We start from the raw sequence: 26,997 nt of genomic DNA on the forward strand, positions 1-26,997 counted from the left end.
GTGCAAGTACTAATAACAATGTGTGCTATATCTTAATGTAAAGAAAGCTACAAGCAGCTTTTTGAGACAAAGATTAAAAGTAAAATAACAAAGACCCGCCTCTCTGGCAAATAGCCAATCACAGCTTAGAGATTTTTGGGTGGCACCTGGGTCGGCCAATCAGATTCAAAGGGGAGCCCAGTGACAGGCAAACACTTTGTTTAAACAAGATAAAGCCTTGAAATTAACCAGGTTGAGCTCGGAAAGTACAGAGATTAATACAACAAAATTTTTAAATTAAAATTGTGCTTGTATAGACAACATATTTAAACCTAAAGAGGGCTTTTTTATAGAGGAAAAGAATATCAACTTCTACTCGCGTTTTTTTTTTGGTGAAATAAATTTCCCAAAGTTGGTGACGACCCTTCTGTGTAACCATTTTTGCATAATATAACTTTTGGCTTATAACCTGGAGATTGTGAGTGACTGTGAACCCTTCATGTAAAACTACACCTGTGTGTACATCCTCTCATTAGACGCAGTGGTTTTGAGGGGAGTTGATTCAGCTTCAGAAGCAAAAACAAGTAAAAAGGTCAAATAAGTTGTGCATGTCTTTGAGCCTGTGTCTTTTCCATGATTTCTAAAATGATCCCATGGGAATCACTGCTGCTGGTTTTGCTGCAGAAGGCCTGCAGGTGGCGATGTCCATCTTTATGAAATTTGCAGATGAAATTCAGAAGCAGACAGATGTACTGTTTATTACAACACAGGTCACTGTTAAACATTCATGCAGGGGTTAAAATGTAAGAAACATTTTCTCCTTCATGAATCTTTCTGTATAACTTGAACTCACATACCTCCTGTGTGACTCTGTGATTACATTATAGTAAGGAAAGACAGCTTGTCCCTTATTAGAGGTCCTGCATCACAGAGTCTTCTCAGGGTCTACTGGACGGCCCTCTGCAGTCACACAGAGCAGCTTTTGTCTGAGAAATCTAACAAGCAACCACCTAAATTGGAGTCACAAGTGTGCACAGTCTGAAGACAGTTTCAGGCTGAAACTCTACTTTACTTCTGTTTTATTCCAAACAAATTATAACCTTAGCAGCAGAGCGAAACAACAGAGTGTTCTGGCACAGTATGGAGAGCTGGCTGTGTTTGCTGCTGCTGTGCACACTAAGTTTAATGCTTGCCTCTGGAGACGAGACGAAAAATGATGATGATGACATCGACCTTGTCAGCTTTCTGAGAAGTATCTACTCCGGGCTGCTGGTGAGAGACAAGCCGTTTATCATCAACAGAGACTTCGAGATAAACTCCCTCAAGGAGCTGGGACGCCCTGCAGACCTCTCAATCACGGAACAAACCAAGGATAAACCTGTCAGCTGGGATACAAATGCAGCTCCTGGACCTGTGGTGGTAACCAAGAATGGCCAAATGAAGGGGGTGACAGCGGATAAGGCACATATATTCTCTGGGGTACCGTATGCAGACCCTCCTGTAGGGGCTTACCGCTGGAAGCCCCCCAGACCTGTGAGTCCTTGGTCCGGGGTTTATGATGCCTCTTCTCCCAGAGCAGCATGCATGCAGGCCTGCAGTGGACCCATCACAGAAGAGTGTCCACGAGTGGTAAGGAGTAACTTCACACTTATTTCAATGCTGTGATATTTCACTTCAGGGTGAAATAACCTCTTTGCACTTTTAGTACTCTGGCACAGAGACACTTACTTATAATGTGACAAAAAATGACTTTATTGGCTTTACATTATAGATGTTTCTTAAATACAAGGATATTATGGATGCATTACAGATGACAGAGCTTAGGAGAAAGCATGGTTTTGATCATGTGCTAAATAGAATTTGAGAAATGACTCATTCCAACAGAAGTTACACACCTGATGATTTCTCCCCCTGAATTATTCTCCGATACCATCTCTCTCTGCAGGGCTTATGCAGGGTTGGAGAAATAATGATGCAATTAGATCAGCCTATAAAATACAAACCATGTGTAGTCAATCTTTGGGCCTATTTGAGAGAGCTACATAGTGTATGTATCTTGTTTAAAGTAGACGATAATTAAATATAATGTTAAGTCAAAGGGTTTTAAACTGCTACATTTATAATAGTCAATTTATAGTTTATATTAATGTAGATTCAAAGGTGGCAGTTGCGGTGGCCATCTTGCAAAAGTATGTGGATGCCATGCCAAGTCTAGAAATTTCTTCCAACATTTGATAGAGGCTTATCTACCACATCATATGCTTAATTAATCCAAAAAAAAAGTATTTCTCATGAGAATATTAAGCCAAAAGCTACACAATGAAAGCAGACTAGCCTAATGTCTTTTTTAACATTGCAAATTTGTAAACAGATATCAAAAAAAGGAGGATGTTTGATTGTCTAGAGGTTGACGAAATAGTATTAACTCCTGATCCAAATCAAATTTAATATGTAAAGTACAAAAATGTAGTTTTATTTCCCTCAAAGTTACATTATCTTAAAGACCTCAATTTGGTCCGGGCCTGGAGTACTGGCATGGGCCCCTTGAAATCTGATTTGCCGTCCTGGTTGCAGACCCAAAATCTTTGACTCTGATTGGCTGTTTGTCTTGTTAGAGGCGGGACTTTGTTAAAATGAGCTTCTTTTTAACTATAAGTAATGACATTGGACACAAACACCTTATTTAAAATTTGAAGAATTAAGCTCAGAAGTTTAATTTCTGTTGTGTTACTTTTAAAATCTCCGCCACTCCTGCAAAAGTCAGTTCCCCAGTTTGGCTACCCCAACCAAAAAAGTCTGGATCCGGCCCTGACATAATGCATCATTGGTTTTTTATCTACACGGTAAATGAACATTTCTTCATCCTATCTGTCCCCTCAAAGGTGAGTGAGGACTGTCTCTACCTGAACATCTTTGTCCCATTGGACGTGGACTTCACCTCCCCCCTGAGGAGCACGCTGCCCGTCATGGTGTGGATCCATGGAGGGGATTTCATCGCTGGCTCTGCCTCCAAGCCTCTGTATGATGGACGCTTCATCAGTAACTTCACACACTGTGTTGTTGTTAGCCTGGAGTACCGTCTAGGTGAGGAAGTTTGATTGATACGGGGGCCTTTACGGTGCTTTTACCATCATGCATTGTGTATTTATTATTATTTAGGTGTTATCTTTGTTGCACTAGAAACTTAAGCAGACAGAGCATGGAGCTAATTTAAGAGATAACAAGCTGGCATCTTGTGGAGGACATTTACCACATGGTTGAAATAATAGTGTGTTTGTTGAAGAGTACATTTGTGTGTGCATGAAGCTAGATAACGTGCGTGAGGGACATTATTTTAAATGACTGAGCCTGTTGGTAATTACTCTGTTTCCCTGTAAGACTGGAAACAAGAGCAGCGAGGAAATGAATGTCTTGATGGAGTCAATTATGTCTCGCTGATCATGTGAATTCATGCATGATTTAAGGTGCCTTTGGGTTCCTTGTTTCCGGAAAACAGCCTCACACCTCAGCCCTAGGAAATTATGGGATCTTGGACCAGCAGACGGCTCTTCTTTGGGTGCAACAAAACATTGCAGTGTTTGGAGGTGATCCAGGCAAGGTAAGCAAACACACCCAACATCCTAAGAACCTTAGAGTTAATGTCCCCCTTGTTTAATAAACAGGAAACTGTGACATGGAAATGGATGCTTCAGTTTGTGGTGCATTTATTTATTTCAGGTGACAATATTTGGGGAGAGTGCTGGTGCTCAGTCAGTGAGTCTTCACCTAATGATCCAGAGCAGCAAACCTCTGTTCAAACAGGCGGTGCTGCAGAGCCTGCCCTTCTCCATCCCTCTCAAGACGAGGTGAGGACTGATTTGAGTTACTGAATGTTTTCCACTTGAGGTGGTTTCAAAGGTATTAGTCTTCAGATCAGAGTTTTCTCGAGCCTGGCTGTATTCAGATCTCCTGAGACCACCTCAAGCATGCTTACAGTTACAGACAACTTCCATCTGAACTGTTATTCTGTTTTTATCCACCGCTCTCCCCAGACACGATGCCCTGAAGCTGGGGAAGGACTTTGCCAAACAGACCAACTGCTCCGTGAGCGACGTCGTCTGCCTGCTGTCTCTCTCTCCACAGGCTGTCCTGGACGCCCAGATGAAAACAAGTAGGGCGCCGCAAACACCAGCCCACACTCGCCAAATTTAGAGCAGCGCTCAGGGCTGCCCACACAGTTACATAAGAAGGCTGCTATAGTAGGTTTGTCTGAAGCAGATGATGAAAAAGATTATTTTTATAATAAAACAAAATCATGAAAGCTGGAAAAAATGGTCCTGGAGGGGTAATTAGAGGAATTTGATTGCCTCACAGCACAATATGACTGTCATATATCTGCAGGGCTGACAGTGTTATTGACAGTATTAGAACCACTGACTCATGATTACACCATCAGCTGCAGCTCTGTCAGAACTCAGCCCCAAAAATCTGGGACAGAGGCAAAAAAAAGATAATAATAATAAACAGAAACAGCTTTTTTGTTTTATTTTCATGTTTAATTCAAATTACAATAGCTATGTTCTAAATAATAAAGTTCCCTTCTCTCTGTTGTGAAAATCAGACTATATTTACCATCAAATGTGATGTTTGTTTGTGACCTTAGGTTCCAAGATTGTGAATCCGTTCAGGTTCCTGGAGGTTTTTGAGACATGGGGTCCGCACATCGATGGAGAGCTCATAAAGGAGCAAGCTGTCACCGCTTTCCTGAAGGGCCACTGGCAGAAAGAGAAGCAAGTGCTGCTGGGTAAGAAGAAACAAAGCAGACATACAGTTTGAAAATATGTATTTATATATCTTATTTTATCAAACAAATGCCAAAATTGACACAAACAGAAAGTCCCTCACAGGATCTTTAAGGACAACTATGAGGTCCTACTTTAGATATTTACATGTTGACACTGCTGCATACTTCTGTCCCTTTAATGTCAGATCAAACTTTGCAAAGTTTTTATACACAAAAACCTCTGATAAGCATTAAGTCAGGTGAGAAACAAAGAGGATGCACACTGCAATCGATCAAATGCAACATTTCAGAGCATGCACAATAACAGCATGATATTAACAGAAATACTGAGCTAAACATCAGGTACTGACATCTTTGGTGTCGTTGGCTCGATTTCTGTCACAGAGCAAATATGGTCTGAAACCGATGTTCAATCAAAACATTGGTGCATCCCTAGAGCATGTTTTTGATGCAGTTTCTACTTGAATTGCAGGAAAAAGCTGAATATTTCTTCAAACCATTGCCTGAAAAAACAGTTGTTTGACTTTAATGCATAGTTTTGCATCGCTTATTTAAATGCAGGAACCCTTTAAACCCCTAAAAATTGTACATTAAGTATTCAATGTGTCAAAATCACTAACAACCATCAGATGTTGTAGGCTTGAGTTTCTGCAGAGAGAAACAGAGCGGTACTTTGAGCTTGTTGATGATATAAAAAAGCTAAAGGCAATGTTACAAACTCTGAGTAATAGACCTTTATTGGAACTCGGCAGCCTAATGAATCCAGGTGAAAGCTGCAGCCTAATTACTTCTTTGTGTAAAACTGCCTGCAGTCATAACAAGAGGCAAACACGCAGAAGAGGAATCAAAGACAATGAGACTAAAGGTTGTGTAAACGTGTGACAAGAGAGCTGCAGGCGAGATCTGGTTCACCTGTTAGTAGAGACTGAGGCTGTTTTTTCTGTCCCACAGGTACCACTTCAGAGGAGGGGGTGATCTTTGTGTATGGAGTCTTCAACAAGCCAGTGTCTGCAATAGAGAGCACAGTGTACATCACAGCCATCTTTAAACAGCACGCTCTGCGGATCCTGCACAAATACTTGCCTCTTTACAGAGACGCTGACCGCAGGGGCATGCTCGCTCAGGTAAGAGGAGCTCAGTCCACAGATTCACCTTTTTTTATTCATACATACTCTTATAACAAATGCAACAAACAGCCTAAGCACAAAACTCACTGACACTAACATAACTAATTAAAAAATCCACTCCGGAGACATAAAGCCACGTTTTGTACAAACATCAATCCAGACGCTTGTGAAAAATTCAGAAGGAGAGCTTTCACGAGGCCAAGAACAATCTTTGTGAAGTGAATTACCAAAACTAACTCACTGTGCTCTCTATTTTAAGTCTTAAGCCTCTTCTTTTCCAAATGTCAAATGTTTCCTGAAAGTCTCATTTTGTAAAAAGAAGTCTGGTTGTCTGTAAGTCTACTTGATGATGACTGTTCTGCCATCCCTTGATTTGTTAAATCAGCAACCATGTTACTAATGACATCATGGTCTCCATTGTTTTTTTTAAGTGTTGTTCAACACAACTAGATGTCAATTTTGTAAAAAATTGTCCCACTTAAAAACTAAAAAGGAAGGACCGCAAAACAGCCGAACTTGATGCTTCAACAACGAAGTCCTCAAACCAGTGATTGATGTCTCAATGGCTTTTAACTGACCCAGTGCAAGCTAACAGAGCAGACAAGGTAGACCAAAAAAGAGGGAAGGCAGATCATCAAATAACCCTAAAATATGACTTTTTGTGATCACAAAATGCTTTGTATTTCACATATTTTTTATTCTAAGTAGGATTTACAGTAGGATAAAACTAAAACTGTAATGTTGGGTTTCTTTTTTAAACATTTGCTTGAATTTGGCTTATAAAAACAAAAGATCAGTGAGTATAATCGCCCTATACCTGCAAAATTAATTACATTTCCATCAACCTAAGAAAGCTGGATATTTTGTTCAGTGCTTTGTAGCTAATATTAGCATGCTAAGTGTCAATGTGTGTGTATTAGCATGCTTATGTTAACTTTTAGCATGGTCATGGTTTTTGCTTACAAACAATATAGCTCTGAATAGCTCATTTTTCTATTGGCACAAAGGGGTGATTTTATTATAGCTCATTAGTTTTGAGGTTACTTTCTGTAGCTGTTTGCAAGGAGGCTAAAGGCACGCCTTATATCCGCCTCTCTACCACATTTTTTGTCTATATGTCTTGATCTGATAAGCTGTGACAGTATAGCAGTGGATCTGCTCATGGTGACATTCAAGAGGGATGAACTTCTCCAGTATTTTTTTCATGTTGATGCAAAGCACAAAGTCACGACCTGAGGGAGCTGCAGGGGTCGAGAGGTCAAACTCCTGCACATATTTAGTATTCAGTCACAGTTAACAGCAGTGAGAAGACTGTGGACAACCACACACACACACACACACACACACACACACACACACACACACACACACACACACACACACACACACACACACACACACACACACACACACACACACACACACACACACACACACACACACACACACACACACACACACACACACACACACACACACGGTTATTTCTCCACAGGGCCGAGGAGGGGAGCAGCACAGATATCGACCTGCACAGACTCTCAGTCTTGTTGAAAAACAGCCAATTGTTTTTTACACCTTGTTTACCAAAAGCATGACCTCAGACTGTTTCCTTCAAACTTTGTTCACCATGGGCAGCTGATTCATCATGCATATGTTAGAACTGAGAAGAAAATATGATTAAAAGTATTTTAAGAGGCTAAAGGCTAATTATCAGAAGTCACCAGAGCGCCTGAATTTTCTCTGCTAGAGAAAACTCTAATGAAACCTTCAGAGATGAATATTTCAGAGAGAAATCTTCAGTTTATAAATTCAAAGTTAGTGAAGTGCGCTGCTTTTGATCAGCAAATTGTGCATAATTAATAAGCTTTATCCTCTCATCAGCTGTCACACAGCTGCAGGTTATGTTCAGACATTAACCTGTGATGGTTGAGAACCCTTGCATGTGTTTAAAGAAGTGTGACAGTGAAATAAATCAGGACACATCTGCATTTTAAGGGCTTCGTTCTCTTTTATGCTATGTTCAGGCTTGAACTAAAATAGGACACACACAGCCTCCTACACCCAAAAACACACTCACACATCAATAACCACCCATTCAGTGGCTTAGTGAGGCAGGCAGTCGTGCATGGATCAATGTCCCACCCAGTCAGAGCGCAGCGTGAAGCGAGGACCGGGCTGTCTCTGTGCTCCCTCCAGCTTCTCTACGTCTCACACTCCGACGAGGAGTTGAGAAGAATCGTAACATTTGATCAAAGCAGTCAAGACACACTTTATTAAAACCATCACCGTCATTCAGCAGACTTTAAAGATCTAAAGTTGCTCCTCTCTTCTCAAACACATTCAGTTGTTCGCCTACAGAGGGAGCTACGACTCCAGGTTTCTTTTCTTTCTCTGACTCCAGAACAATCCTCACCTTTTCATTTCTACTTCATCATTTGTATTTGTGAAGCACGAGGACCGACTGGAGTCAGGGAGCTGGTCTGTTTATAATGCAGCTCTAGCAAGAACAAGTCAGACGGAGAGGGCAGGCTGCTTCTATGACGGCTGAATTTCATGTTGTCTTAAGCTGCATGTTTACCGGCAGGGTGGTACCCAATAAAGCCACCCAGTGATTTAAACAATGATGATGAACAATATTAAGTGTGACGAATGAATCTGATGACTATTCTTGATGTGGGAGTCTTTACTCAGCTTCAGTCTCAGAATCCCCTTTCCTTGCGCTGCGTCATGTACAGTCCAGTGAGAAGCACAGATCTAAAGTGAGGCAAAACTCATCCTTCAGATATGTTTGCAAAATAAACATGGTCATTTCTTGGTTGGTTAAAAACCCCAGAGTAGCATCTGTCAGTCTGTTTCTGCAGAGTCTCAGTTTCACTGTAAATAGTGACCTAAAAAGAGACTGTTTTTTCAGCAGAATGAACTTGACAAAGAAGCTGATTTTCTTGCACGTAACTGGTCTTAAGTTTGCTGAAATAACACCATCATGGTGTAGATTTGTAAAAAACAAAAGCCTTGTCAGGTTTGTCCTCAAGAGGAGGAGATGCTTGAAATGCTTGTTTTTTAAAAATGTCTTTTCTGATGCACTCCAGGAAGAAGAGACCACCAAACAGCTGATTGGCTTACGATACAAACTATCAAGCAGATTGGTCGCTGTAGTTGAAGTTCTAGAGCTGCTCTAGATTCTTGAGCTCGTCACTGGACTGAAGTTTTAGAATCTAGAACAGATTGTCAGCATCAGTTGCATGCACATATCTTTAGGATTGAGGTTGTTGTTAGACCACATGCAGATTGGAGCCCAGTGTCATAAGGACAGTTTTTCCTTCATGCGCTAAAGCCTGTTGATGTGTGATTGGTCAATACTAATTAGACGACAAATGTACACCAACATAACTCGGAACACTTCATGATGAAACGCAGACTCACATGTAAATGTTCATACTCTGATCCTGCAGCTCAACTCAGGTCTACAAAGGTTGAATAACTTCAGGTTGTCATGTCATCATCCTCAGGCTGTGCCTAAAGATAAACACCAACACTTCTAGTTGTGGACGATTGGTGACGAGACTCATGACCTGTTAGCTAGTTCAACTTGGTATCAAACTGACATTGTCTGATCTTGCAGCAACGAGTGTGTTCATCTGTTTCCAGTTGGAGCCAGTTCTAAATATCTAGCATGTTACATGTCTGCAGAAATCTCTCACTTCAGTCGTATAAGAAGCCCAATATGATAGATTTTTACTTTCCTCTGCATGAAACATGTAAAGTGCATCAAAGTAACTTCATCATGATGGAGATCTTTTGGAAACAGTACAATTTCATTCCTTTTTTTTTTGAGTCAGTCTGCAAGACGAGACAAACAACTTCAAACTGGTTCTTTGAGTGGAAGCTGGTTCGGCCAATTCTGATGCAACCTCAGCACGATGCAAGAGTCTTAATGCATGATCCCACTCATGCAAATACAAAATTCGGCTGATTCACTCCTATTGGAATCTTTGCATTCACGTTTTATAAGATGCATGAAGAAATGTCACTGTTCTCGCTCTTTTCCTTGAGTTTGGCGCCCCCTGTGGACAAAGCGATACTGCTTATCTCTTACTGAACTCCTCTACATTTGGTCATGGTTTTTGAAGAAAAATCTCATTCTGTTATTTTTTAACGTTGAAATTGGCAGTTTCAATTCGAGCTGAAGCCAACAGGCTGTAGAAGGTAGATAGAAGATAGCATTAAGTAGAGTGTCATGTCATCCATGTTCTAGGACCATATCTACAACCATGAACATCAAGACTAAGGTCAGAGTCCCATTTATAAGTAAGGTAGTTAATATTTTACCCTGTTTTACACATCATCTTTGTTCATCTCTTCTTGTAGCCCACAGTTTTTATCCATTCTTCTAAATCAAGTTGTGTTTTTGTCTCCCTGTAGAGATTTATTTTGAGTTTGTAGCTGTGGAGGTGGAATAGTTCATGATGCCACAGAAAAAAATCCTTCAGCAGTTTTTCCTCAGGATTGTTGATGCAGAGTGCGAGGTGGCAGCCTCAGGGAGCAGCAGGAGGTCAGGAGGTGACACTCCTGGACATATTTAGCATTCAGTCACAGTTCATGGAGCAGCAGGGAGACAGTGGAGTCACAACCATAGTGTAACCTAACACACACACACACACACACCTTCCCCCTGCATCTCTTCATAAAGGGCATTCCTCCAGAGGACTGAAGGTTCAGCACAAATGTCAAACAGTCCGTCAGAGAGGAAGCTGATGTGGAGAGCTCAGAGTTGAGCCTTTTGTAACATTTCCTGGTCTGTGGTGTGTTATTTTCACTCACAGTATCTTGGTTAGATTCTAGACTACTTGTAGTGATATGTAGCTTCTAAAGCGATTTTGGTTTGGGGGTCAAAACAGGTTCACGTATCTAAAGAAAAATCTACAAATGGATTGATCAAGAACTGGGGAACAAAACTGAATGAATCATGTAGGTTTTTGAAAAATTGCAGAGTAAACAACACAAATTGACTCCATTACGAAAGCCTTTTATGTCATAATAGAAAATAAATAGAAAATCCATGTGGTTCACCTCGTTTGAGAATGTGTCTGAATATTGGGATAGACTATAAAGGATTGTGAGATTGACAGTTGGATCGGTGCTCCAGCAGCAGTAATGTGGGTGTTGTACCTTACCTAGTGTTGAAGGGGAAGCCGAGCTGGAAGGCAAAGCTTTCGATTTATCAGTCGGTCTATGTCCAAACCTCACCTCCGCTTTGGGTTCTGACCAAAAGAATGAGGTTGCAGGTACAAGCGGCTGAAATAAGCTCAGTCTTACAGAGATGATTAGGAGCTCTGTCATCTGGAGGGAGCTCGGAGTAGGGCCGCTGCTCCTTCGCAATCGAAAGGAGTCAGTTGATGGGGTTCGGGCATTTGATAAGGACGCCTCCCTTTTGAGGTGTTCCAGGAATGTCCAACTGGGGGCTGGGGTCGACCCAGAACTCATTGTAGGGATTATGCACTGTATTTCACCTGGTCTGAGAATGCCTGGGGATCCCACAAGAGGAGTTGGAAAGCATTTCTGGGGAGTTTTTATCCTGATTGTTTGGTGGACTTTCATGTTGTGGTTGTTTTGTAAGTGGATGTTATCAACTTGTTTCAAAACAAATCTACCTTCAGATACAAATTTAGTCACGTGAACCTAAATATGTAAAAAATGAATGTTTAGCAGCGGCAGTCACTTCGTCTGAGAGCTACCTCGTAGCAGTTTAAGGCATCAAATAACTCTACGGTTACAAAAGTCGGTCTTCTTTGTGTTCGTCTTTATTTTGAGATTCATTAAGAGGCATCATATTAATTTCAGTGTGTTTCATTGCCAGATAAAACCTCCTCACAGGAGCTTTAAGACTCACTTTAGAGTAGAACAGATACAAAGCGGTGTATGCTTTCGTGATGCAGAAGTTTCTACCTCCTCTTCTGATTATCAGGATAGAGGTATACCAATACATTTTCACTTTCTTGGCCACATCTCTTCTGGCGTAATATAAACATCAACTTCAGATTGGGCAAAATGCCAAATTCAAAGCTTTGATTCAGAAGTCAATAAAGTGTACTCATATTCAGCATATGAGCCAATAATTGAGCTTAAGCCCTGCTAACACAGATGGTTTGTATAAGAGGGTTCAAACCATGTGATTGTCTGTGTTTCAGAGGTACAATTCCTCACCATGTGGGCCCGAGGACTTTAAAATACCTTCCCTGATAATTGACAACCCTGTGATTCAGAGCCTTGATTTTAGCAAAGTAAGAAATGGAAAAGAAAGAGGAGGCAGAGAAAAGGGGCTGAAAGGATGTAGAGATGATGGAGAGAGCAGAGAACAAGTTCAATTACGAAACACTTTCCTTAAAAAAACAGTGTGTCACATAACTATCTCTTCCCACTTGTATGTGTGCATTAGCCATGACAGTTTTCAGTTACATCAGCTGTCTGTTTATTAATCTATTTCAACGTAAAACAGACAAACGTGTGTGTGTGTGTGTGTGTGTGTGTGTGTGTGTGTGTGTGTGTGTGTGTGTGTGTGTGTGTGTGTGTGTGTGTGTGTGTGTGTGTGTGTGTGTGTGTGTGTGTCAATACGAGTGAGTCTGTGAGCGTGTGTGGCCATCACTTGCCTACAGCCCGCCTGTTTGTGTTCAGGTGTCAGATGTGCGGCTGTGTGGGTGCAGGTTATGTGCTGCTGAAAGACACACTGGTTTCCAGGTAACAGCAGAAGAAGACGTTTCAGCCTCATTTCTCTTCTTGCTTCCTCTCAGCTGAGAGTAACAATAGTTTTAAGCTGCTCTGCCCCGGCCCGGCTCTTTGTAGATATCACGCTAATTAGGTTAATTCTTTTTCTTTTCTTCACAAACAAAACAAACAGACACAAGAGGATGCACTGAAAAGCATAATCCTTCTATACTTTATGTTTCAGGTTTTATTCTGCAGAAATGTCTGACTGCTGCTCTGCTTACAATTGGTGCAAGAGGCTGCAACATATCTGCAGCCATGGGAAGAATTCCCAGAGCAGGATAAAATGTGATCCGCCTGTTTGAAGGCCAGGGAGGTGTTTTATCCAGGAAAGTGTTGTCAGATTGAACCTTTTCTTTCATCTGTCATGATTATGAGCTGTTAGAAACAAAAAATATCTGTGATTTATTTCATGTGAGGTTGAAAAAGAGAAGAAATGTTCACAAATGTGCACTCTGTCTGCAGGACTTGTATCACAAGTAACAAAAACTGCAATAAATAAGAGATGCATGACTTTACAGGAGATTAAAGGGTATGCACGTGATGCCAGTACCTGCAGTCACGTCCAGTTCAGACTTTCAGTAGGCTGGAGAGCGCTGTCCTTTCAGTAATTATTACATGACAATGTTCAGTGTGGGCGGTAGATCCTCCAGAACGAAGCTGTGCAGTCACAGTAACACAGACAGTATGCAGAATCACAGAGCCTCTGCATATAGCTAGTGATGGGTATAATCCCTCCTCCCGTCTCCCTCCTCTCATCTTTACCTGTTTGCTTCAGGTAAAGTGAACTCTCACATCACCTGTACAGAACAAGAATAATCACAGCAACTTGAGGACACTGGTGTTGTGTTTTTAAGTTAGGTCCCAATATCCTGCTAAGTGTGTTTTAGGCGAATTTACAGTGAGAGCAAAAAATGAATTACAGAAATACAGTTATGTCTGGGTCAAACCTAATCCCAGCGCTTTTGCTGCATGCTGAAATCACATGTATCATTGTTAAAGTTTAAGATTTGTACTTTTTGTAGTTGTCCAATTAGAAATAAGCGAGAGACAACAACAGTGCATCAGATGCTGAAATCAATACGTGGATTTTTGAGGTCACAATAATTTACTGGAGGCTTCGCTTCGTGAACGTCCCTGGCGTATAAATCAAATTTTTATAAATGTCAGGAAACCTGATTTCTGTCCACAGATCACTGTGTCTCTGATAACCGAAGGGATATCAGTCAAGTCAGACTGACCTTCATTTAAGCTGATATATATTTGTCTGTTTTACTCCCTGAAGGCGTCGTGCTGCAGGATGTTTTGCCGCTCTGTCCCACTATGAGTGCGTTTCCTGGGGGGAAAGTGACATCCGAGCATACCCTCTATAACATAATGTACTGATCCGAATAGAAGACTAAAACAGTTAGTCTCTATAGCTCATTTCTCTATTCATGGCAACATTACAAAGCTGACCTTATTTATAACTCACCTGTTTGAATTTTACTAGAGATTAAAGTGATACATAATTGCGTGGCCTGTTTGACTGACAGGTGGGAGTTAGTAGCTGTCTGCTAGAGATTTGTTCATGACAAATCTATCCCCCAACAGATCATCCAAGAAGTCTCACACAGTTTTAACACTTTTATCTGAAAAAAGTGGGATTGTCTTGAATTCAGGGTTTAAGAAATGAAATACCAGTATTGTTTCAACAGTGGACATCTCCACTGATCTGTAAAGTGGGTCAGTCAGCTGTCACTCACTGTGTTAACGCCAGGGGGGTGAAAGAGGAAGAGACACAGTGACCGGAGCAAAGTAGCACAAGAGTAGGAGAAGTTCCCCGACCCCTGAGGCGGAGCTGTGATGCAATTTTTCAAGAAAATGACTGCAATCGAGTAGAGACATCGTGCAACTATCAAACAAACAAAAAATATGGTGTCACTGAGCAGGATGTCCGAAGATAGCAAGTAAAAAAGAATCGTCTTAAAGTGCGCCTGAAACAGACCAAAGAGATACCGGGTACCAGACCAGCAATGCATCTGATTGACTGCAGGTCATGTTGTTGTAATACAGACAACAGAAATGCTTCATTTAGACACGTGTAATTTGATTCTATTTAAATGTGCTGATTTAATTTAAATGTATTTAAAAGGTGATTTAAATGGACTGTGTTTGTATAGCACTGTCTCTAGTGTTCTGATCACTTAAAGCGCTTTTACCTGTCAGATTCACCCATTCACACACTGATGGCAGAGGCTGCTATGAAAAGAGCCATAAGTATTTAAGTATATTATTATGCTGTAAAAAAAAAAAGATAAAGACAAAAAGTGGACATTAAAAGTGATTCAATGTGGGAGTTTTCTTCCACAGATTAGAAAAGACATCATGTAAGTGATGTGAAAAGATGAGGAAATGCATTGGTAGGAAGAGCAGCACAATGAAAAGAACATCCTTTGTGAGTCCACGTCGGCTGTTTGTGTGCAGTGAGTCACATCTGTTTATGAAGGGCACTGATAACAAAAATTGACAACACAGGCGTATGAGGTCTAAATTAGCATCCTGTCTGACACAAGCTTCTCTGTGAGGATGTTTGGAGCAGAGAGATGAACTGATGCATAGCTGGTGATGTAAATCGTCATCAACATTAGGATCGCCTAGCATGCTGAGAAAAAGTAAGTCATAATTTGGTCAAATCAAAGTAGTACACAGGAATGTGCAGAAGATGGCAAAAGTGAGTTCAAATCTGCCTAAATGGTGCATGAAATATGACACCAAATTTCATGGAAATTTATTCAATATTTAAGGGTTGTCTTTTTTAATCAAAACTACAAAGGTCAAGGTGGCGTTGCGTAAAATGTTAGAGTGTAGATGTTTTTAGGGTTCATCCTCTGGGTTACAAATTGCCTTTCCCAAAAATAGTCCAAGAAATGTCTTCATCATGGTGGCTGCACATTGTCGGCTGTAATTCAGTGTTTTCTGGGATACTCCAGTTTAAGTCACAAGGCTCCAATACAAGGCGAGATACTTGTGCCCCTCTTACGAATGTGTCTGCAACATGAAATGCACGGAGGCATAATTGTGGGGCAAAGTCGTTCTGCTTCTGATGCTCTGTCAGAGGCTGTAACAGAAGTTTACTCAAGCGGCAACCTCCGGCCGCGAGAATTGAAGTCAATGCAGAAGTGTTATAAACTGCAGTTCATCGAGTGTCCGCTTGAGGCTGGCTCCGGAAATACCAGAAACCACATACACACCAATTCAAAAAGCCGATCTCTACAGCAGAAATAAACATGTTTACAGTCTGGTAAAAAAAACTAGTGTAGTCTTGATAGCTAATTTCTCGATCGATTCTCAATTTTTCAAAACACGGCAATTTCAAAGATATTAAGATTATGAGTTTTCCATAATGAGAGGCACAGCAGACTCGATTGACAGGCAGGAACACAGTAGCTGTTGGCTAGAAGGCTCAAAGCCCGCCTCTTTACGTCACACTCAGTTATGTTGAGTTGAACATTTCCAATATGGCTCTCACCGACAATTGGCCTTAAAACAGCGCTTCAGATACAGATGGATGATGTCACAGATACTACGTCCATTATTTATACAGTCTATGGGTTTAATGGAGGAAAGATGAATGCGATGTGTAGCATTCATGCTGACTGCAGTTTTGCTAACACTTCTTCACTTCCTACAGCTGAATATACAAGATAATTTGCCTCTGCAGAGCAAAGCTGCAGACTGCTTATTCAGTTTGAAGCTTTAACATTTCTGTTTCTGTCTCCAGATCGTCACAGACTACGTCTTCCTGTGTCCATCCAGGAGGTCGGCGCGCGCAGGAACAGCAGCGGGCAGCGAGGTGTGGATGTATGTGTTCGACCACGTGGCGTCAGACCACCGCGTGTGGTCCGGTCTGACCTTCTGCTACCAGCACGTCTGCCACGGAGCAGAGCTGCCTTTTCTCTTCAACTCTGCCTCGGTGGCAAACTTCACCCTGTCACCTCCTGAGAAGCTGATGTCCAATCGGATGCTGTGTTACTGGGGCGCCTTCGCACACACTGGTGATCCGTCTTCTCGGGCCCAACAGACAACTTTCTGTCGGGAGCAGCGTCTTCCTGTTTGGCCGCGTTACTCTGACACAAGCGGCTGGCTGATGATGAACTTTACTGTTCGGTCACATGCACAAGTGGGAACCAGGAACCACGTGTGTGACTTCTGGGACAAGCTGGGGATATACTAGTGGGGGAACAGCAAGGGGGGGGGGGGGGGGGGGGGGGGGGGGTGTTGGGTAGCTGTGCATTGAAGTTACATCAAACATGCTGTTTTTTTCTAACTAAGAATTTAAATAGAAGAGGATATGGAAACAATTAGAGCTATAGAGTAGTCTTAAGTTAGTATCTTGCTCTCCAATCATCATTTACAAAAACCTTTCATTATATTAATCTGCTGTTAGAGCTTTGGTTTAACATAAATGATTAAAATCTGAAGTTTTCCCTCCAGGAAACTTACATCATATAGATCTACAGAATCGGATTTAATGGGTTCTCTTGCTGAAGCAGTTTTGGAAGCAGCAGGGTGAAATGCTACAAAACACTCAACTCTTAAAAGGCGCATTCATACTGTTACCTTCCAGCAGTATAAAGAAACAGAAAGGAAAACTAAATAAAAAGGATGTAACACTGAATTATTCTCCCCAATGGATGTTAACCCTGAAAGAGAAGAGGGCAAATATTTTACACACAAATGCTCTTGCTCCTCTATCATCAGAATTTAATATCTCACGTCCCTGCAGCCGCTGTAATTAATGCAGTACATTTACTCTGGGAATTATCTCCATGGCATTGAATAAAGACACTGAGGTAATAGTTCTGCTATATATGCAAGGATAATGTGAATATTTGTTATTTGGTATAGCTGGCTCTTCTGAGTACTTGAGCTGAAGACGTGTTGTCCATTCACTGCAGCCATGAGGTTTCCACCGCTCTTTAATCTAATCTTTCTTTTCAAGTGTTCCTGTAAAGTGAAAGTGGTCCTCAGCTTTAGTTTTACCCTGCAGACATTGTGTTTATTTCAAAGATGTCTCCACTGAGTCACAGAGACGCTTTGTTTACCTTGGATTTGCTGTTGATGAAGTTCGCCATGCTGTTCGTGCCAACTGTCCCTTTATTTTCTTACATACAAAGAAGCCTCATCGTTTCCTGTGTGGGAGAAGATTTTTCCAACTGAATGCAAATGTAAACACAAACACTCAGTTTGTTTTTCCATCTGAGAGCTAAACAGATGCTACTGACATCTGTGGATGCTAATGGTAGCGTGTTGGTCCAACACTTTGGAGAATGTCAGTGTCTCTCACACGTAATCCGCTCAGTAGTTTTTGAGATATTTCATTCTGGGCCAGACTCTGATTCCCTAACAGTTCCATTAGCAGGATATTTTGGCACGCTACTCGTGTCCCTGGAAACCTTCATATTTTTCATTCTGCTTCATCATCCTCAGCTCAAAATTCTGATTCACCCAAGACCTAATTTAATGCTCCAATACCTGCAAAACTAATCACCAGAAAGCATGTTGTTAATACTTGTATGAAGCTACAACCCAAATTCCTCTATAAGTTCTACCTTCAGGCTTTGTATCATCATAGGGAGGTGCTAATGTTTGACTAACGTATAGCCATATTGGGAGATTAAACTTTGGCTCCAGCATGTTGACTAGCTTTTTGAATCCTTCCATTTCGACTACAGGGATTGTCCTGCGATGCATCATCTCTTGAGCTCTCACACTGTTAAGGGGAACTGAGTCTTTTGGCCTGGCAGGATTTTTTCCTCACATCTTCTCAAATCTTTTCAGATTTCAGATTTGCCGAGTAGCTTCTCATATTACTCATATTCCCTGACATGAAGATCACCACAGTGTCTGCATATTGCTTTTGCGTCCACACTTCAAGTGTTAAAAGATGCTGGAGCATCCACAATTTTTCTCTGCTGTCCCTCACCACCAATGCTGGTGTCTGCCTTTTTTGATGTACTAGACCTGAGGCAGCAAGTAGAGTGCAAAGGATGATGGGCACACATGGGATGACGGTCCCTGTAGTTCCCATTTCTCTTCATTCTGTAACAGTATTGAGACACTGTATGTGGTATTGCGACAACTGTTGCATCAGCATTCAGCCTTTTTTATAGTTCTGTGTTGACTCTTTTTGAAGCCTGTCCCAAATAAAAGCTGTTTACAGGTTAATGCAAATAAAGGCTTGGGCTACTAATTGAAGCTTTATGGTAATTTATGTTTGTTCCATAATCAGCTTTCTCTCCTCACAGCAGCCAGTCACTGTTTGAAGTACAATGTATGACTGCTCATACTGGTATAAGCTTTGTTCGGATTCAACACACAAAAATCAGACTCATCCTGAGTTGAGTTGTTCAACTCGTAGATAGAACAGATTGCCTCCAAACTCCAAAGCTCTCTGAGTTGCAGGATTTACTTTCAGGATGACTCAACAGTAGCTCTGGGACTGGTTTCCTCAGGTGTCCAGACTTGTCCGGTTGAATTGAAAGCTCAACTGGAAGCAGTCCAGTCATAAGCCTGTATCTCTAACCTCCAGGATCTGAGCAGCTTTAGCTGAGGCCTCGGATACAAAGACCAGAGTTAACTGTCCTGTTTATACCGGCAAACTAAAGATGAACCACCGCCACACATGCACACACACACAGAACTGATTTCATTGGCTGCTCACACACACACATTGATTGGTGGAGTTCAACATGTAGGGCTCATGGAGGCTACCTCATTATCTCTGCAGACATTCACTTTGCTGTCATTGGACATCAAAACACGACACGCAGTGCGACAGAGCTGTCTGAGACATCAACACAGCTAATCAATTTCTGCTCATTCCAGCTCTGTGGCCACTGCTGGACGCTCACAGGAGGTCCCTCTTACCACCCCCCCGAAATCCTGCTGCTCGTTATAGCGACAACTGATAAGAGGGAGAATGATCGAGAGTGAGAGGAGAGAGACAACCCTCCCTGCTGCCTGGATAATTTAGGAAAGGTTATGGAATCAATGTCTGGCCGTCAGTCTCTGGCTCTAAATCACGGCTGCTGGCTTTGCATGGGTGCATTCCAATAAAATCTGATTATAGGCACTGCGGCTGCAATTAAAAATCAGATGACATCTCCATGCTGTGCCCGGCTTGCTGCTCAGGCCAGCCAGGATACTGCAGGGAGGAGGGAGCACTGTTGTCTACAGAACAAAAAACATCTTTATCATCTGAATTGGTGTCATTTAAATCAAAGCTATACCTTTACTTTCTATCACCCAAAGAATACTTTATGAAGGTAAATGTTTGTTTATGCTCTGTGTCCGACATGCATACTAATACAGACAGAGCCTGCTTGTACTCTGTGTTCATTTTGTCCTCATTTCTGCACGCTCGGACAAAATGTTGCAGTACCACCAGGATTCAGAGGGGGAAGTGTTGAGCAGTGTAGCAAACAGTTAGCGCAAATCCAGCAAAACACGACAAAGAGGAATACTTTGGAAAATAGTGTGAGTTGGTTAGAAACTATAAACATCGATATGATGTTACCACGCTCAGGCACAAACAACTCCAACAGAACTGTGAAAGACGGGTTTGTTTGGGCGCCCTCTAATGGATGCACAGATTAACATCCATCCTAAGATTAAGGAAGGGTGAAGGCTTATATTGTTTAATATGTAGGGATCTACTTTCAAACATAAAGGAAACATAAATGAGCCTTAACCCTAGAACACTAACATAGCTTTAGTAACACCATCACTAACGTTGGGTATATTTTACCTAATACACCTGATTAAAAATAGTTCTCATCAGAATATATTAAAGTACAACAATACATGGCAAATTGAAATACTCTTCTTCTATTTCCCAGAATACAATGTCTCATAAAACAAAAAAGGTGTTATTGGGGACCCTATTAAAAGGCTCTAATTTGTGTGAAAAATTAGGGAATCATTAATGAAAATATTCCTAAAAAAATGGAGCTGGTTCTTCGGTCCACCCATTCCTGAGACATTTGAGCCGTGTCCTGTGAAGGTACAGTCTCTCTGCATCACTGACGAGTGTGGGAGAATTAATTCAGAAATATATATTTTTTTTAAAGGGGAAAAATGAACAGCTGACTATATGACCATATGAATTCACTTGGAAATTACCATTAAGTGTTATTTATTCATAACCATTACACTAAATGAGGATTACGTGCAAATTCCAGGACCACTCTAACTTACCCTATGCCTTACACACAGTCAGCACAGGCAGGTCAGAAGACATGACACCTTTGTCGTGCCTTCTTGTCTGAGCCTTTGGGACAGTCAGCACACCTCAGGGATGATAGCTGGGCATGATGTGGGGCAATAAATAATGGGGGACTGAACATTGTTACCTTTGAAAAGTAATAAGATCGCCAAAATTTTATACATAAAGACTGACTTTGGGTAAAATACACCCGAAAATATTGTATACTTAACCACTAACGCTCTTGAAAATCTCCAAACACAGGGCTGCTGAAAAAACAGGCATAGGAGCTGGAAAACACACCTACCTCCGATGACGTCAGAGGGCAGACTGCAGCTACCTAAGGACCCATGCAAGTCAGACAGCAGCAACATAATAAAAATCACATGACTACAATTGCGTGGGTAAAAATCAACCAACGTTAGTGTCCTAGGGTTAAGGCTGATATTTAGCTACCTGCCTAAGGCTGTTAGCTTAGCATAGCATTGCAGAAAATAACTAGCTGGGCTCATTTCGTCTTGAGTTTGATGACCTTTGTGAACATGTGTGTACATTTTTCCTCTTTGCTAATCTCCTTTCGTACACATGCGCACGTTTTCTGAGAAAAATCTTCCTGCCTTCTTTTAACATTTAAAATGATCACTCTGTAAATCTTTTCCACAGAGAAGGTAAATAAAGGCTGCTTCGGCATCATGCTGTTAATCACCTCGTCTAACAGACCTTGTGGCACCTGCTGCAGGCGTTAAAAATAACAATGCAGAAATCAATCCCTTTTGTTGCTCATGCTCGTTTTTGCTTTTGTGGGTCATGAAGAGGCATTAGTATTGATTTCAGGCTGTTTCATAACTAGATAAAAACTCCTGCATTAAATGTTGAATCTGTTTTGTTTCATCTGTCAAAAGAAGACTGACGTCATGGCATTCCCCTACAGGTGAAGCCAAAATATTTAGAGCTCCCCCTACTGGCTGTGAGGAAACCGTTAAGTTGTCTGGTACATCTTTAAATCTAGCAGATGGGTTCAGTGTTGTTTTGTGAGAGGCTCAGAATAAAGTACCACTGCAGCTGGATTAGTATTCAAAGACAAGTGGTGCAGATTTTTCCTCTAATGAAGCACATTTTGTTTTCTCCTTCTTTGCTCTTGGCTGCGTGAATGAAAAGCAGCACCAGCACATATGCTGAGATTTGTCTCAACACGGCGAGGGCTCAGGGGCAGATATGAGAGCTGCGATGAGATTAGGACTGCTGTTGTTTATTTCAAAACTTAAAAACAGAGCAGAGAGGCCCCTGGCACAAATAGCACATCATGTCTGCAGTTATTTCACCTTGAATGAGCCCAAAGTGAGACTCTGTCTGATATTACATTTAAGTGCTGCAGGTGAATATCATTGAGGACAGACGCCTGCTTTAGGGTGTGTCGTTAATTGTGCTGCTTGATCTTCAGCTGCAAAGTCTCATCTTTCACTCTGTGGTGCTGCAGAGTTAGCAAACATGTTACTGAAAGAAACAAGTGCAGACTTCTCACTCTGTGCTGCAATGATGATGCAAACTCATCGAATAACAAAACAGGAATCATTCAGCATTTATTTGCTTTCTTTGAAGATTATTAGTCTCATGAGAGGAGGACAGCTGGTTTAAAAATAATTACAGCTGTGTTATCAGTTTTGACATTTTCTCTGCAAAGTCAAACTATCTCTGTTTAATGGCAGAGCGGCATACATCTGTTAACTGTTTACTTTAACTTCAACAATGACCACGCTAATGGATTACAGCTCAGATGCATCATGGGGCTGAATGTGTTTGTCATGAGAATCAGTAAGGTTCTGTAATCAGTGAACCAAATATCAGATTACAAGCATCGAAAAATTCAATGATCCACTGAAATCTTTTCTTTCCTGTTGAGTGATCAGAATTTACTCTGCATTATGAACTTCATCTGGAGAAGAATTAAAGGAGCAATATGTAAGATGTCTAACGAATTAAATCATAGCATGACCTTGATAGGTTTATCGAGAGGAGATAGAAGCTGTGTCTCTCCTCTCTCATCATGGGCAACACGAGATCTCTGGATAACAAGATGGACAAGCTAACAGGACTAGCCAGGAGTCAGACAGAGTTTCAGGAATGTAGCATTGTGTGCTTCGCGGAAAAGTGGCTACATCAGGATATTCCCGACCACAGCGTCTCCATTGACGGCTTCCAGACTGTCCGGGCAGACCGGGATAGCACAGAGAGTGCTGTGGGCCTCCAAGCATATTATCTGCACATGGAGATCTCACATGTCATACTGGGAGCTGTTCACATCCCCCCTCTGCCAACCCAACTACGGCGTCCAACGTTCTCAACGCTACCATAGCCAGACTCCAGACAGACCACCAGAGTGCCCTCTTCCTGATCTCTGGGGACTTCAACCATGGATTTATTTTCTACATAGCTTATTAGTGTATTTGTATAACTTATCATGTATAGAGTAACTGTAGTGACTGAATTTACCCCCCGGGATAAATAAGTTTGCCTGAGAGGGTAGACGGGTTTAAGGCACCTCCAAGTGGATGTTTTGGACGCCCCTCAGGTTGTCAGATATGTAACCACAGCAAACCAACAGGTGCTGCAGTACTGGAAGACAACTGGTTCAGACACCAGTAAGTGATTCTACTCGACCTGAATAGCCTCAGCATTATTTTAAAAAGCTCCACAGTCAGAAATGTGGAATAAAAAAGGTAAATACTAGAGATACTTTTGAAAATTAGAGCGAGATTACAGTGCAGAGAGGTTTCAAGACCAACATAAGGCTGGCAAAGGTAAGCAAAAAGCGATCTAGTTTTTATTTCAACATGGCTACTAGTAGAAATGGGCATCACATCACGGCAGTGGGACACACGGTAGGTTAAGTGACACTTGTGCAACCTTTGTATGTATTGGCCTTGGAGAGAGATAGTTCTCTCCAATGTTTTGTATTTTGACTGCAGTACCCATTTAAAAAGCTAGGTGTCAGACTTACGTATTGCTCCTTTAAACTTTGGACTACTTCCTACGACACAATCATTCTGTGCTGCAGTTTTCCCATTATATTCTTAATCTACTGGGAAACAAGATCTTCTATACCTCAAAGTCATGCCCCTCCATATGCTCTGAACAACAGTGACACGAGCACAGCAGGCCTACAGGCACACAGGCCCATTCAAGTGGCAATTAAAAGCGAGAAAGTCACTTAATCAGCTGTTTTATTACTCTATGATACAGAAAGCATGTGCATATAAATTGCTGCTTTCAGAGGAGCCAGGCTTCTGCTGACTTGCACGCCTCTGTCTCATTCTCTGGAGATTTACCATGTAATGGGAAAGCAGCAGCCGAGCCTTTTTGTTCCCCTCCCAAACCTGAATTGAATAGGTCCCATGAGCCATCAGCGTAAACTCAGAGGGTAGACTGCCGCGCAATTTGCCCATAAATCACAAAAAGTGCTGTATTTCTGAGAGGAGGCTTATGTGGGCTGAATGTGTGGGTGGGAGGGGAGAGATAGCCGAGCATTCAGGCTCCAGTTTGCTTCAGTTTACTGGAACAATAATACATGAGAGCGTATTTTCACTGTCCTGTGCCAAACACCTACTGCAAAAATACAACGCTGATGATAGGGCGAGGAAGTTCCCGTGTGTATTACAGCCCCAGAGCTTTTTCCACCCTGTTTGAACTGACAGGAGCAGCTGTGTTTAAAAAATATGGACAGTAAGAGAGGATTATGAAACTGAAGCTCTTGATGGAGCATTCAGGGTGCTGCTGGGAGCTAAAGGTTGATGAGAAAATAAATGTGAGCCAAAACAACAAGCTGAAAGTCTGCAGAATATCCCAAAGTATGAGAAGCTGCAGAATCTTAAACAAAGTGACCATATTTTTAAACCTCAAAATAGAGACACACTAATTTTATTGCAAACCTACACATCAGAGCTTATGGTACAATTGGAACTATCCACACCATGGAAAGTGTCTCATCAGCTTAACCATGTCTCCTGCAACTCAATAGCATCAGAGGTAATGATGTTGGTCACAATTACCTCAGCTCTTGTGCAAGCTCAATAAAATGCTTGTTGTAAAAAATGTGAACAAGACTGGCTGTAAGGTCCATTGAATGAAAGCTTTAGTTGTGCCTCAAGACGATAGGCGAAGGTGTCTTCTTTAGCTGCCTGTTTAACTTGGTTGCAGTGCTACTTCCAGCCTGTACACATCGTTTGTGTTCGCTCGCTTTAGTTTCGCTTTGCATGTCTACATTTCCACTGTGCACAACATTCATTTCATGGTACTTTTAAAATAAGCTGGAACTCTCTTGGAGCTCCTCATTTCTGCATGACAGCTAACCTAACGTTTCACAGCAAGTAGTCAGTATTCTAAGCTGGGCTAGCTAAGAAACAGCCACACTATGCAATCCATAAATGCATTTACAGACCAATCAGCCCTGAACCTTTACTCACAGTGCATCATTAGGGATGTTTTTCTATTGGTTAACAAAGCAACAGCCTTGGCAACGACATTGATTGGCATACTGTATATACAGAGAAATCAGTGTAACAAGCATGGTGCATTGTTTTGGTATTTCCACTAGTTACAACCAGGAACCAGTGTTTAATGGATATTTGTTGGTTCTTGGGATGTGGAGCATGAAAACAGGACAATCCCAGTAAAATAGGGAGGTCCGCTGACCCTGATTTTAAAGATGTATATATTTATCACCATAGCTATTTTTCTCTACTTCCCATTTAAGAGACCTTTCAGACTCTAGAATTAATCTACTTTTTTGACTTTATTTGTTTTATTATCTTATCTATTTCCTCTTTCTTATTTTGGTAACTTGAATTTTAACATTATTATTCAACCTCCTGTTTTTACAATATGAATTAATGAGAACATTTCCTCAGTTTGCAAGTACCACATTTTTACAAGGCCTATTTATAACATTTGTGTACAATTTTAAATCTTTGGCATGGATTGTCGGCTTAGGGAAGTTAGTATTGTTGTGTTTTTCTATTGATATTCTGTTCATATGAAGCACTTTGTGACGTAGCTCTTAGTAAGAGTTTAAGGGTTAGAAATAATATGAGGTATCCAAAATACATATGAAATTGAGCCAATGTTTTATTGGAATTTCCACATTATATTTCGCTGTTGCTTGATAATAACCACTTTGGTACAATAACAAGCATCTATACTTTCTCAGGTTCTATATCTCCTCCTATGAGTCCTGGTGAAAGTTCACCTGGAGGAGATTTTGTTGTACTGAGAATCAAGGTTTAGGTTTTAGATTTTAGCACTCATTCATACCCATGACTCCTCTAACCAACTACATCTATCTTTGTGAGCAAGTTGATTCATTGCCTTTTATATTTCAATAAGGACATAGCTAAATACAGCACATTAAACCAAGAACCAGTCAGAAACCCGGTGAGGATTGTTGAGTTGCTTTACGACAATGTGAGGGATGTAAGTTTGAGGTGTTCAGGGTCCAGGTCTTTAACACAGCCTGGAGGTTAGCGCTGTTTTAATGGTTCTTATTAGCAGCTAATCAAACTACAGCTCAGGACTAACAATACACAGTCTCAGCCTCCAGATGATGAGTGCAGCCATCGAGGCAGCTGTGTTGGGCAAATTTATCGCTCTGTCTGTGAGCCCAGAGCGGCTTCACTGACGGCTGAGACAGTTCAAGGTGCACCTGTCTGCTCCTTAAGTTAACAGCTCTGCTCATCAGACACAGTCCCACAGGCCGGCGTCTTTATGGAGCCTGAAATAAAGTTAGTTTATGAGGCTATTTCCTCTTTATGTGGAATAATCGTGTCAGTAAGCACTTGAAGCAGCTCAGAATTTTAATGCATGGTCTGAACAGCTGCAGCCCGCTCCTTGAGGTTGAATGAAAATGACCTGCGAAGGCTCGAGTCTGTCAGGCAGCGTCGGCTTATCATCCTGCAGACCACACAGAGGATTCCTCCCCGAGAGGAGGAGTGACTCATCAAGTCCGCTGTAGTCAGAGTACTACAGCTACATTTATACGGTTTCACACATTTATATTCAAGACATGCCCAAAAAAGCTTCCACAGGCCGGTTACTATCAGAGGAAT

At 41.5% G+C, this 26,997-nt stretch overlaps 1 protein-coding gene and 1 long non-coding RNA gene across 4 annotated transcripts in view; one reads left to right on the plus strand and one right to left on the minus strand.

Moving 5' to 3' along the window:
- Positions 1-250: 250 nt before the first annotated feature.
- Positions 251-16,867, plus strand: LOC117805479 (cAMP-regulated D2 protein). Its single transcript, XM_034674208.1, has 9 exons — positions 251-571; positions 1,085-1,608; positions 2,862-3,063; positions 3,444-3,577; positions 3,697-3,824; positions 4,011-4,129; positions 4,622-4,762; positions 5,714-5,886; positions 16,415-16,867. The coding sequence occupies exons 2-9, from the start codon at positions 1,120-1,122 to the stop codon at positions 16,865-16,867; spliced, it is 1,839 nt and encodes a 612-aa protein (XP_034530099.1). The 5' UTR covers positions 251-571; positions 1,085-1,119.
- A 275-nt stretch (positions 16,868-17,142) lies between these two features.
- Positions 17,143-26,997, minus strand: part of LOC117805480 — a 73,275-nt gene continuing 63,420 nt past the window's right edge. For 2 of the 3 annotated variants that reach the window (XR_004629434.1, XR_004629433.1), the window contains 2 exons: positions 17,739-17,825; positions 17,143-17,640 (listed from right to left, as the gene is read on the minus strand). This is a non-coding gene — a long non-coding RNA (uncharacterized LOC117805480). The remainder of the gene's footprint in view (positions 17,641-17,738; positions 17,826-26,997) is intronic. The other variant, XR_004629435.1, reaches the window with a different exon arrangement.

This window comes from Notolabrus celidotus, chromosome 21 (assembly GCF_009762535.1).
Source record: "Notolabrus celidotus isolate fNotCel1 chromosome 21, fNotCel1.pri, whole genome shotgun sequence".
NCBI classification, from domain to species: Eukaryota; Metazoa; Chordata; class Actinopteri; order Labriformes; family Labridae; genus Notolabrus; species Notolabrus celidotus.